This window comes from Pseudorca crassidens, chromosome 13 (assembly GCF_039906515.1).
Source record: "Pseudorca crassidens isolate mPseCra1 chromosome 13, mPseCra1.hap1, whole genome shotgun sequence".
Lineage (NCBI taxonomy): Eukaryota > Metazoa > Chordata > Mammalia > Artiodactyla > Delphinidae > Pseudorca > Pseudorca crassidens.
The window spans coordinates 86639586-86653969 of record NC_090308.1 but is presented as its reverse complement, the minus strand read 5'-3'; the positions used below and the strand labels follow the sequence as shown (position 1 = coordinate 86653969).

Below are 14384 nucleotides of genomic sequence, written 5' to 3'. Positions count from 1 at the left end.
AGAGTCTGCCTGCCGATGCAGGGGACACGGGTTCATGCCCCAGTCCAGGAAGATCCCACATACCGCGGAGCGGCTGGGCCCGTGAGCCATGGCCACTGAGCCTGCGCATCCGGAGCCTGTGCTCCTCAACAGGAGAGGCCACAATAGTGAGAGGCCTGCGTACCACAAAAAATAATAATAATAATAATAAGCCTACCCCACAAACATATCTGAATACAAACAAAAACACGAACATTATCTAAACCACAAGAATGGCAAACCTTCCCCTAAAATGGCTATTAAGAAGGATCGCTGCCTCTGTAAACATGTTGGTTTCCCCCTCTGTCTAGTTTTCCATCCTTCTACATGAGATTCATTATAAACCCAATCACAGAATGCTTCCCACCTCCTGACAATGTCCCATCCAGGCCAAAACCCCACTTTCTTAAGCCATCCCAAAATTACGTGTCACGTACACATACACAAATGCATAAACTAATTATCTTCAGGAACTTAAGAGAGAGATGAATGTTTAAAAGGATATCTCAGAGTCTGAAAAGTATCCTGGAAAATTCATATTATATATTGTAGGTTATAATTAATAGAGCTATTTAAGAAAAATAAAATAAATGGATAATTATGAAAAGTTTTTTTTCCATAGCCTAACAAAAGTTGATTCTTTCTCCCACTACATAGACGGATAGGCAGTAAATATTAATTTGTGATAATATATCAATCTTAATAATTGATAATATCACAAAAATAACTCTGGGTTTTTACATTTTTGTATTTTTAAACTAATGTCAACTATTGTCATTGGGAGTTTTCCTATATTACGGAAGTTATTCATTGTTTTTCTTACAGCCATTGAAATGCCAGCCATTTCAGAATTCCCTTATAATGAAATAAAGTGCCTACTGTTGACTAGTCTAAGTCTTACTTCCCATTTCAGTCACTAAACATGAAGAACATTTGCAAAAACTCTTACGTGCTTGAAATGATTCAGAATTCTCAATTTTAATCACAAGACAAAAGACAGTTTATGAGTTATTTTAGAGGATGTCCCGAAACCACTTTGATTTATCCCTGGAAATATAATTATATAACTATATTTGTATTCAATTATTCTGCTTGTGTGATAAGAAAATCTTTGTAGTTACAGCACGCCTGATTTTGCATCTGCTTAAGGGACCTAGCGCACACACCAAAGAAGTCAAAAACTATTTACAACTATATATTTGGTTATTAAAGTTTTGGAATAATAGCAGTGGCTACTCAGAATTTCTATTTAGTTTCTTCAAACTTCTCATCTAAAAATCAGTTAATAATATAATTGTAAGGGGACCTTGAAGATGGCGGAAGAGTAAGACGCGGGAGATGACCTTCCTCCCCAAAGATACACCAGAAATACATCTACACGTGGAACAACTCCTACAGAACACCTACTGAAGGCTGGCAGAAGACCTCAGACCTCCCAAAAGGCAAGAAACTCCCCACGTACCTGGGTAGGGCAAAAGAAAATAAGAAAAAACAGAGACAAAAGAATAGGGACGGCACCTGCACCAGTGGGAGGGAGCAGTGAGGGAGGAAAAGTTTCCACACACTAGGAAGCCCCTTCGTGGGCGGAGACTGCGGGAGGCGGAGGGGGGAGCTTCGGAGCCGCGGAGGAGTGCACAGCAACAGGGGTGCGGAGGGCAAAGCGGGGCGATTCCAGCACAGAGGATCCGTGCCGACCGGCACTCACCAGCCCGAGAGGCTTGTCCGCTCACCCGCCGCGGTGGGCGGGGCTGCGAGCTGAGGCTCGGTTTCGGTCGGAGCACAGGGAGAGGACTGGGGTTGGCGGCTTGAACATAGCCTGAAGGGGTTAGTGCACCACGGCTAGCCGGGAGGGAGTCCGGGGAAAAGTCTGCACCTGCCGAAGAGGCAAGAGACTTTTTCTTCCCTCTTTGTTTCCTGGTGCGCGAGGAGAGGGGTTTAAGAGCACTGCTTAAAAGAACTCCAGAGACGGGTGCGAGCCGTGGCTAAAAGCGCGGACCCCAGGGACGGACGAGAGACGCTAAGGCTGCTGCTGCCACCACCAAGGGGCCTGTGTGCGAGCACAGGTCACTATCCACACCCCTCTTCCGGGGAGCCTGTGCAGCCCGCCACTGCCAGGTTCCCGGGATCCAGGGACAACTTCCCCGGGAGAACGCACTGCGGGCCTCAGGCTGGTGCAATGTCACGCCGGCCTCCACCGCCTCAGGCCCACCCCGCACGCAGTGCCCCTCCCTCCCCCGGCCTGAGTGCGCCAGAGCCCCCGAATCAGCTGCTCCTTTAACCCCGTCTTGTCTGAGCAAAAAACAGACGCCCTCCAGCAACCTACACGCAGAGGCAAGGCCAAATCTAAAGCTGAGCCCCTGTGAGCTGTGAGAACAAAGAAGAGAAAGGGAAATCTCTCCCAGCAGCCTCAGAAACAGCGGATTAAAGCTCCACAATCAACTTGATGTACCCTGCATCTGTGGAATACATGAATAGACAACGAATCATCCCAAAATGAGGAGGTGGGCTTCGAGAGCAAGAGCTATGATTTTTTCCCCTTTTCCTCTTTTTGTGAATGTGTATGCTTCTGTGTGAGATCTTGTCTGTATAGCTTTGCTTCCATTTGTCCTAGGGTTCTATCCGTCCATGGTTTTTTTTTTAACTTTTTTTCTTAATAATTAATTTTAATAACTTTATTATACTTTACCTTCTTGCTTTCTTTCTTTCCTTCCTTCCCTCCTTTAGACAATGAATCATCCCAAATTGAGGAGGTGGTCTCTGAGAGCAAGATTTATGATTTTTTCCCCTTTACCTCTTTTTGTGAGGGTGTATGTGTATGCTTCTGTGTAAGATTTTGTCTATATAGCTTTGCTTCCAACATTTGTCCTAAGGTTCTATCCGTCCCTTTTTTTTTTCCTAAATAATTATTTTTTAATTCAATAACTTTATTATACTTTATTTTATTTTACTGTATCTTCTTTCTTTCTGTCTTTTTTCCTTCCTTCCCTCCTTCCTTCCTCCCTCCCTCCCTCCTTTCTTTCCTTCTGGCCTTCTTTCCTTCCTTGCTTCTTTCTTTCATCCTTCCTTCCTTCCTTCCCTCCTTTCTTTCTTTCTTTCTTTCTTCATACTTCAACTAATTCTCTCTACTTTTTCTCCCTTTTATTCTGAGCCGTGTGGATGAAAGGCTCTTGGTGCTCCAGCCAGGAGTCAGGGCTCTGCCTCTGAGGTGAGAGAGCCAACTTCAGGACACTGGTCAACAAGAGACCGCCCAGCTCCACATAATATCAAACGGCAAAAATCTCCCAGAGACCTCCAGCTTCACTCAACGACCAGCAAGCTACAGTGCTGGACAACCTATGCCAAACAACTAGCAAAACAGGAACACAACCCCACCCATTAGCAGAGAGGCTGCCTAAAATCATAATAAGGCCACAGACACCCCCAAACACACCGCCAGATGTGAACCTGCCCACTAGAGAGACAAGATCCAGCCTCATCCACCACAACACAGGCGCTAGTCCCCTCCACCAGGAAGCCTACACAACCCGCTGAACCAACATTAGCCACTGGAGACAGACATCAAAAACAGCGGGAACTACAAACCTGCAGTCTGCAAAAAGGAGACCCCAAACACAGTAAGATAAGCAAAATGAGAAGACAGAAAAACACACAGCAGATAAAGGAGCAAGATAAAAATGCTCCAGACCTAACAAATGAGGAGGAAATAGGCAGTCTACCTGAAAAAGAATTCAGAATAATGATACTAAGGATGATCCAAAATCTTGGAAATAGAATGGACAAAATGCAAGAAACAGTTAACAAGGATCTAGAAGAAATAAAGATGAAACAAGCAACGATGAACAACACAATAAATGAAATTAAAAGTACTCTAGATGGGATCAATAGCAGAATAACTGAGGCAGAAGAATGGATAAGTGACCTGGAAGATAAAATAGTGGAAATAACTACTGCAGAGCAGAATAAAGAAGAAAGAATGAAAAGAACTGAGGACAGTCTCAGAGACCTCTGGGACAACATTAAACACACAAACATTCGAATTATAGGGGTTCCAGAAGAAGAAGAGAATAAGAAAGGGACTGAAAAAATATGTGAAGAGATTAGAGTTGAAAACTTCCCTAATATGGGAACGGAAATAGTTAATCAAGTCCAGGAAGCACAGAGAGTCCCATACAGGATAAATACAAGGAGAAATACGCCAAGACACATATTAATCAAACTGTCAAAAATTAAATACAAAGAAAGCATATTAAAAGCAGCAAGGCAAAAACAGCAAATAACACAGAAGGGAATCCCCATAAGGTTAACAGCTGATCTCTCAGCAGAAACCTTACAAGCCAGAAGGGAGTGGCAGGACATACTGAAAGTCATGAAGGAGAAAAACCTGCAACCAAGACTACTCTACCCAGCAAGGATCTCATTCAGAATTGATGGAGAAATTAAAACCTTTACAGACAAGCAAAAGCTGAGAGATTTCAGCACCACCAAACCAGCTTTACAACAAATGCTAAAGGAACTTCTCTAGACAAGAAACACAAGAGAAGGAAAAGACCTATAATAACGAACCCAAAACAATTTAGAAAATGGGAATAGGAACATACATATCGATAATTACCTTAAATGTAAATGGACTAAATGCTCCCACCAAAAGACACAGATTGGCTGAATGGATACAAAAACAACACCCTTATATATGCTGTCTACCAGAGACCCACTTCAGACCTAGAGACACATACAGACTGAAAGCAAGGGGATGGAAAAAGATATTCCATGCAAATGGAAACCCAAAGAAAGCTGGAGTAGCAATTCTCATATCAGACAAAATAGACTTTAAAATAAAGACTATTAGAAGAGACAAATAAGGACACTACATAATGATCAAGGGATCGATCCAAGAAGAATATATAACAATTGTAATTATTTATGCACCCAACATAGGAGCACCTCAATACATAAGTCAAATACTAACAGCCATAAAAGGTGAAATCGACAGTAACACATTCATAGTAGGGGATTTTAACACCCCACTTTCACCAATGGACAGATCATCCAAAATGAAAATAAATAAGGAAACACAAGCTTTAAATGATACATTAAACAAGATGGACTTAATCGATATTTATAGGACACTCCATCCAAAAACAACAGAATACACATTTTTCTCAAGTGCTCATGGAACCTTCTCCAGGATAGATCATATCTTGGGTCACAAATCAAGCCTTGGTAAATTTAAGAAAATTGAAATTGTATCAAATATGTTTTCTGACCACAGCGCCATGAGACATGAGATATCAATTACAGGAAAAGATCTGTAAAAAATACAAACACATGGAGGCTAAACAATACACTACTTAATAATGAAGTGATCACTCAAGAAATCAAAGAGGAAATTAAAAAAAAAATACCTAGAAACAAATGACAATGGAGACACAACGACCCAAAACCTATGGGATGCAGCAAAAGCACTTCTAAGGGGGAAGTTTATAGCAATACAAGCCCACCTTAAGAAGCAGTAAACATCTCGAATAAACAACCTAACCTTGCACCTCAAGCAATTAGAGAAAGAAGAACAAAAAAAAACCCAAAGTTAGCAGAAGGAAAGAAATCATAAAAATCAGATCAGAAATAAATGAAAAAGAAATGAAGGAAACAATAGCAAAGATCAATAAAACTAAAAGCTGGTTCTTTGAGAAGATAAAAAATATTGATAAACCATTAGCCAGACTCAGCAAGAAAAAAAGGGAGAAGACTCAAATCAGTAGAATTAGAAATGAAAAAGGAGAAGTAACAACTGACACTGCAGAAATACAAACCATCATGAGAGATTACTACAAGCAACTCTATGCCAATAAAATGGACAACCTGGAAGAAATGGACAAATTCTTAGAAATGCACGACCTGCCAAGACTGAATCAGGAAGAAATAGAAAATATGAACAGACCAATCACAAGCATTGAAATTGAAACTGTGATTAAAAATCTTTCAACAAACAAAAGCCCAGGACCAGAAGGCTTCACAGGCGAATTCTATCAAACATTTAGAGAAGAGCTAACACCTATCCTTCTCAAACTCTTCCAGAATATAGCAGAGGGTGGAACACTCCCAAATTCCTTCTATGAGGCCACCATCACCTTGATACCAAAACCAGACAAGGATGTCACAAAGAAAGAAAACTACAGACCAATATCACTGATGAACATAGATGCAAAAATCCTGAACAAAATACTAGCAAACAGAATCCAACAGCACATTAAAAGGATCATACACCATGATCAAGTGGGGTTTATTCCAGGAATGCAAGGATGCTTCAATATACACAAATCTATCAATATGATAAACCATATTAACAAATTGAAGGGAAAAAAACATATGATCGTCTCAATAGATGCAGAGAAAGCTTTTGACAAAATTCAACACCCATTTATGATAAAAACCCTGCAGAAAGTAGGCATAAAGGGAACTTTCCTCAACATAATAAAGGCCATATATGACAAGCCCACAGCAAACATCATCCTCAATGGTGAAAAACTGAAAGCATTTCCACTAAGATCAGGAACAAGACAAGGTTGCTCACTCTCACCACTGTTATTCAACATAGTTTTGGAAGTTTTAACCAAAGTAATCAGAGAAGAAAGGAAATAAAAGGAATCCAAATCAGAAAAGAAGAAGTAAATCTGTCACTGTTTGCAGATGACATGATACTATACATGGAGAATCCTAAAGATGCTACCAGAAAACTACTAGAGCTAATCAATGAATTTGGTAAAGTAGCAGGATACAAAATTAATGCACAGAAATCTCTGGCATTCCTATACACTAATGATGAAAAATCTGAAAGTGAAATCAAGAAAACACTCCCATTTACCATTGCAACAAAAAGAATAAAATATCTAGGATTAAACCTACATAAGGAGAAATAAAGACCTGTATGCAGAAAATTATAAGACACTGATGAAAGAAATTAAAGATGATACAAATAGATGGAGAGATATACCGTGTTCTTGGATTGGAAGAATCAACATTGTGAAAATGACTCTACTACCCAAAGCAATCTATAGATTCAATGCAATCCCTATCAAACTACCACTGGCATTTTTCACAGAACTAGAACAAAAAAATTTGCAATTTGTATGGAAACACAAAAGACCCCGAATAGCCAAAGCAATCTTGAGAACGAAAAACGGAGCTGGAGGAATCAGGCTCCCTGACTTCAGACTATACTACAAAGCTACAGGAATCAAGACAGTATGGTACTGGCACAAACACAGAAAGATAGATCAATGGAACAGGATAGAAAGCCCAGAGATAAACCCACACACATATGGACACCTTATCTTTGATAAAGGTGGCAGGAATGTACAGTGGAGAAAGGACAGCCTCTTCAATAAGTGGTGCTGGGAAAACTGGACAGATACATGTAAAAGGATGAGATTAGATCACTCCCTAACACCATACACAAAAATAAGCTCAAAATGGATTAAAGACCTAAATGTAAGGCCAGAAACTATCAAACTCTTAGAGGAAAACATAGGCAGAACACTTTATGACATAAATCACAGCAAGATCCTTTCTGACCCACCTCCTAGAGAAATGGAAATAAAAACAAAAATAAACAAATGTTACCTAATGAAACTTCAAAGCTTTTGCACAACAAAGGAAACCATAAACAAGACCAAAAGACAACCCTCAGAATGGGAGAAAATATTTGCAAATGAAGCAACTGACAAAGGATTAATCTCCAAAATTTACAAGCAGCTCATGCATCTCAATAACAAAAAAAACAAACAACCCAATCCAAAAATGGGCAGAAGACCTAAATAGACATTTCTCCAAAGAAGATATACAGACTGCCAACAAACACATGAAAGAATGCTCAACATCATTAATCATTAGAGAAATGCAAATCAAAACTACAATGAGATATCATCTCACACCAGTCAGAATGACCATCATCAAAAAATCTGGAAACAATAAATGCTGGAGAGGGTGTGGAGAAAAGGGAGCACTCTTGCACTGCTAGTGGGAATGTGAATTGGTTCAGCCACTATTGACAACAGTATGGAGATTCCTTAAAAATCTACAAATAGAACTACCATATGACCCAGCAATCCCACTACTGGGTATATACCCTGAGAAAACCAAAATTCAAAAATAGTCATGTACCAAAATGTTCATTGCAGCTCTATTTACAATAGCCCAGAGATGGAAACAACCTAAGTGCCCATCATCGGATGAATGGATAAAGAAGATGTGGCACATATATACAATGGAATATTACTCAGCCATAAAAAGAAACGAAATGGAGCTATTTGTAATGAGGTGGATTGACCTAGAGTCTGTCATACAGAGTGCAGTATGTCAGAAAGAAAAAGACAAATACCATATGCTAACACGTATATATGGAAGTTAAGAAAAGAAAAAAAATGTCATGAAGAACCTAGGGGTAAGACAGGAATAAATATACAGATCTACTGGAGAACGGACTTGAGGATATGGGGAGGGGGAAGGGTGAGCTGTGACAGGGCGAGAGAGAGTCATGGACATATATACACTAACAAACGTAAGGTAGATAGCTAGTAGGAAGCAGCTGCATGGCACAGGGATATCGGCTCCGTGCTTTGTGACCGCCTGGAGGGGTGGGATAGAGAGGGTTGGAGGGAGAGAGATGCAAGAGGGAAGAGATATGGGAACATATGTATATGTATAACTGATTCACTTTGTTATAAAGCAGAAACTAACACACCATTGTAAAGCAATTATACCCCAATAAAGATGTTTAAATATATATATATATTATATATATATATAAAAAATATAATTGTAGTATGGAACATGTTGATAGTAAATGTTGTAAAATTTACCAATAATTTGACTAAAATAATCCAAACTCATGATTAATTTATAAGAAATAATTTGAATTTAATTTAATAGACCCACTAAGGACACGTATTGTGGCACTAATTTTGCATGGAATGACCCGAAACAATGCTGAAATGGCAAAAGCGTGTCTTAAAGAAATAAGTGTATTCGTAAGATGAGCCACATCTGGACATTGCATTTCCAGGTTAAAATTTGTTTATTCCTTTTTTGACTGGACATCTGCACTTTGGTATTTGCAAATTTTAAATGAACGTGACACTATCTTTTCAGGAAATGGCTTTTCACCTTAATACCATTATTTTAATTAATTGATGTAAAGTGAAAACAATGTCTGGATATATCCCAAAGACATCGTGAATTCCAAATAATTTTGTAAAGAAACAATGAATATATTACTCACCGATAGCCATTGTCAAGGTCAGTACAGGTGGAATTGTTCTTACAGGGATTCTTTTTGCAGTCATTGAATTCTTGTTCACAAAAATATCCTTCCCAACCAGAAAGATACACGCATTGGTGGTTCTAAGGGAATATGAAAATTATACAACCTTTAGGTCATTCTTATTACTCTTCATTATTTTGATCTCTGTCAATTTATGATTTTTTTCAATTTTTATAGAATGTCAATACTTGTCAAAAATTACTTTACCGCAGTTTAAAAACTATGTGAATGGTATTCTTTAGTATCTAATTCAATAAAAGTTAATATTTATGTGTCAAGCTCACAATACAGAGCTATTGGTCTTGTTAAATGTTAATATAAAATTAGTGTATTAGTAATATGAAGACTAGTGATTGTGTAAAACTAAATAACTAAATGTGGTACTTGGCAACTAGCTCATGAGTTAAAAAAATAACTACAACAAAATAAACCTGACAACTTTGTGATATTACTTACAAATAATTAACTTATGTAAGTGTAGTATTGTTCATTTATTGAAATTATAAAACTTTGCATATTATTTTTCTGAAGAATTGAATTGGTCTATAACAATATTCAAAATACTGGAAGCAAAATTGCTTTTCCTGATTGGGCAAATAGAAAAACAACCCAAAAGACACCTCAAATTATGGTGGGACAGTAATTTATACATTAAAAATAATTTTGAAGACTAGAGCTCTTTTCAAAAAGTTAGAATTTGGGCTCTAAGGTTTAGCAATTCTAGATTTAGAAATACGAAAAATTGTAGCATCAATGTTAGGTGTTATCTTGATCTTCTCTGTTCAGTACCAGTAGCCACTGACCACCTGTGGTTATAGAGCATTGAAATATGCCTGGTCCCAAATGAGGCTGTAAGTATAAAATACACACTGGATTTGGAAAAGTTAATATTAAAAAAAATATATAAAGTATCTCACTAATAATTTTATTACATGTTGTAATGGTAATAATTTGGATATAAAGAGTTAAACACACAATTGTATTATTAAAATTAATTTCATCTGTTTCTTTGGACTTTTTTTTAATGTGGCTGCTTGAAAATTTACTGAACACACATAGATTTTGTTACATTTCTAATGGAGAGAGCTGTGTCAGGTGACGCCAGCCCAACTTTTCACTTGGGAATGGAGTTGAGTCTACATAGTTCTGTGAACACACAAGAGCAGGAGCTCTCTGAGATGGGAAAACATGTTCTGGTGTAATACATTCCAGTACCTTGAGAAGGCCTGGCACCAGTGGACGCTTAATACCTGTTGATTGAACAATGGAAACAATGATAGGAAAAATAATGTAAAATATGAAGTTAGTACACAAAACAGACTTCACAAAGTCTTCACTATAGGTAGACAGAAAGTTCGTAGAGTTCAAACATTCCAGTCAACTAAATTTTTTCACCAGAGAAACACATACATTCATGCTCAATGTAGATGCATTTAGGTTACAATAATCCAAATGTATGAGTAGCTCCACTGAGGTCCCAGCTTTAGTTTTCAGCTGCTTGTGAAAAGCAGAGGGATGAGAGTGGCCATACGAAGACCAGATTTTACTCCTGAACATGTGTTCATTCTCCACTCAGAGTTCTCACTCTCAGTACTTATGGTTTGCTGGATTTCAGCAGCATTTTTTTCCTGTGTTCTGCCTCTATCATTGTGAACTTCCTCAGAGTTTGGCAGTATTCAGAAATTTTTCATTGATTGCATTTAGCTTATTTCTTTTTCCTTCTCTTTTGTGTAAGCATTACAAAGAGGACTTACATGAAAATTGAAGGTAATGATCATATTTTGTTTAATGCATATGCTATTTGAAATGGAAGCAATTCTATAACAAGCAAGACTAAGCATCTGCTGTAGTGAATGGGGGACCGTGACCCAACCTAGTGAAAGACAGAAGGGCAGATCAGGATGCAGGATGGATGTCCGTAACCCGTGGACCATGTGAGGTGCCCTTTAGTTATTTCTGGCAATTCACCTTCAAAGGGGTGTTAATTGTTTCTGTTAAGACAAATGCATGAGTATACTGCTGGTTTTTATTTTGACGTATCAGTAGTAATTTGAAACAAATTCAGTGAGTGAGCAAAAAAGCCAAACAAATTTCTTTGCCATTAAAGCCATATATTTCTTATTGGTATTCTTGATGATTTAATAATGAGTAGAAAATTGCCATGCATTTAATGATCTAATTATCACTAAAGTGTCAGGTACCAAAGCAGTGATCTCCAGATATGATGGAATCTGTATGAAACAGAAACAAAGTGATCAAGGAAATAGACATTTTTCTAATATTAAACATGAAAAAAATATAAATGTTGCAGAGAGCAGAATATTAAGTAGAATTAACCCATAGTTCAAGTATTTCTATTCATCTGTTTCTTACTTGATTCAGAAGCATTATTCTGAACTTAGATATTCTTAGTGCAAAGCACTTTCCCAATCAACACTATAAAGTTAATTAATTCCAGTAACTTAAAATAATAAAGCTGACACACTACTTTTAAGCCATATTACCTTGGCATTCCATAATCATATAATAATATTTTGAGTTACTTTTCCTGAGGAGGAAAATGTATTTAAATATGTTTACTAAAATGAGTAAAAGTTTGTATAATTTGTGAGGTTGGTGTCACATTGTTTTTACCTCTTAATGCAAAGTAGACATTTGTCTTCCTGCCAAATTCAGATAAAAAAGTTTTCATAGTTTGAAAATACATAGTGAGTAGGAGACAGGAAAGGCAGAAGATGATAAAAGATGACACAGATCCAACTCAGTGAACTACACAGCCAGTGAGACAGAAGACAAAGTGGTCAAGTTTGGTAGGTATAATAACTACATATATAACACACTCTATATAATATTCTGCATGTAACTATGTAGTAGCAGTTTAGTTTTTCAGGCTGAGCTAGATATTTTAAATCCTTGTGATCAGTGACAAATATACAAATGTAAGAAGGTTAGCATAATTCTGAATATAAATTTTGAAGTCTGAGAGATGACATTTGAACACCAGCTTTGTGGCTTATTAAATATCCATACATGTATGGGGTATTGAATTTCTATTGCTGTGTAGAAAATTACCACAAATTTAGCAGCTTTAAACATAAATTTGCTGTCTCACATTTTCTGTGGTTCATATGTCCAGACACAGGTGAGTCAAGTCCTTTGCTTAAAGTCTCACCGGGCTAAAACAAGGTATTGACTGGGGTTATGATCTCATCTGAGGCTTGGGTTCCTTTTCCAAACAGTGGTTGTCAGTAAAATTTATTGCATTGTGGCCCTAGGACTTGGGTCTGGTCACTTGCTAGTTGCCAGGCATGGACGGCTCTCAGATCCAGGTGGTGTCACATCCTTGGTACATGGCCTTGTCTTCTCAAAGCAAGTGGGGTGGCTTGTTCCTTCAAGGCCAACAGGGGAGCACCTGCTTCTGTGTCTTGTCTCCTTTAAGGACTCATCTAATTAGGTCAGGCACACCCGAGATAATCTTACATTTGATAAATCAAAGTCAGCTGATTAGGGACCTTAGTTACACCTGTAAAATCTCTTTTTCCATATAAAGTAACATAAATGGTAGTACTATCTCACTATTTTCACAGGTCTTACTTATGCTCAAGGAGAGTAGGTTTTACAAGACATGTGCACTAGGAGGTGGAGATCTTGGGGCCATTTTATAATTCTGCCTAACACATCTGCTAACCTACTTAATTTATCTAAGTAAACTATATAAGTTATCTAAGCCTCAGGTGCATTTATACATAAAGTACCAATAATGTCTACTTCATATGCTTATTTTGAGCATTGCATGCAGTAATGATTTGGCTTGGCCTAGTAATGACATGCTTGGCCTAGTGACCAATAATCACCACTAATCAATAGCAACCATTCCTTCCAGGCTTGCCAGACTAGATCTGACAAGGTCAAAGTACAACACACAACAAGTACTGCACTTGAACATAATTATCCATATCTACATTATTTCTTTGTATAGTAAGATCCCTACATACAAATGAGTTCTGTTCTGAGAGTGTGTTCATTAGGTCCAACAAAGTTAGCCTAGGTGCCCAACTAACACAGTCGGCTATATAGTACTGTACTGTAATAAGTTTATAATACCTTTTACACAAATAATACATAAAAAACAAACACAAAAATAAAGAAAACATTTTTAGTCTTGCAGTATGGTACCTTGAAAAGTACAGTAGTACATCACAACAGCTGGCACTTCTTAGCAGTACCAGCTACATCATTGCTGCTTTTACACTTGCTTCTGTACATCCTGGGCTTGAAATAAAGATAGTGTACTACTGTACCCTACACAGTAAAGTATACAGTAAAGTACACAAAAGCACAGCCAATTGTAGAGGATCCACGCACGTGACAAAGTACGCCAGACACATGAACTAACTTACGCAACTGGACATGCAAATGCACGTCCACATCTTTGAAAGTTTGAAACTTGAAGGTTCATATGTAAGGAAATTACTGTATGAAAAATTTTCATTATTTCGTTATTTTTATTTTATTATTTAAAAGTATTTACTTTTCATTGTTTCTTTTATGAACAATTTTTCATTACTATTATTTATTATTATTATTTTACATTACTTCTTTGTATGAACATACTGAAGGATAAAGATTATCAGACTAGGAAAACAAAGATGAAAGAGGAGGAGAGAGAGAATCCAGCAATGTATCGATTACAAACACAAACTTAAACAATATGGACAAATTTCAGATAATAAATTAGGAAAATTGATCAAGAAATAGTGGAAAATCTTACTAAATAAGTAAACATTTTTAAATGCACCAAAAAGGGAGATTGGCAGTATGCTTACAAAGACAAATAAAATCGCTTTCAAATCTTTAATTCTTCTCTTGTGTCATATAGGTGCAGAAAACAGAAAAGCAGGGGAACTACCCAACTTAAATTTTGAGACTAGTAAAGTCTAGATACCAAAATCTGGCAAGCATATAACAAGAAATGCAAACTCAGTCAACCTTATGTGATCAAAAAAAGTAAAATTGAAAAAAATAATTTTAAGTAATTGAATCTAAG

The 14384-nt window shown here is 37.5% G+C and overlaps 1 protein-coding gene across 2 annotated transcripts in view; it reads right to left on the bottom strand.

Moving 5' to 3' along the window:
* The window catches only part of EYS (eyes shut homolog), a 1666475-nt gene that overhangs the window by 1197870 nt on the left and 454221 nt on the right, over positions 1-14384 (bottom strand). For both annotated transcript variants that reach the window (XM_067702876.1, XM_067702877.1), the window contains exon 13: positions 9296-9417. In XM_067702876.1, the coding sequence (XP_067558977.1) occupies positions 9296-9417 (122 nt within the window). The remainder of the gene's footprint in view (positions 1-9295; positions 9418-14384) is intronic.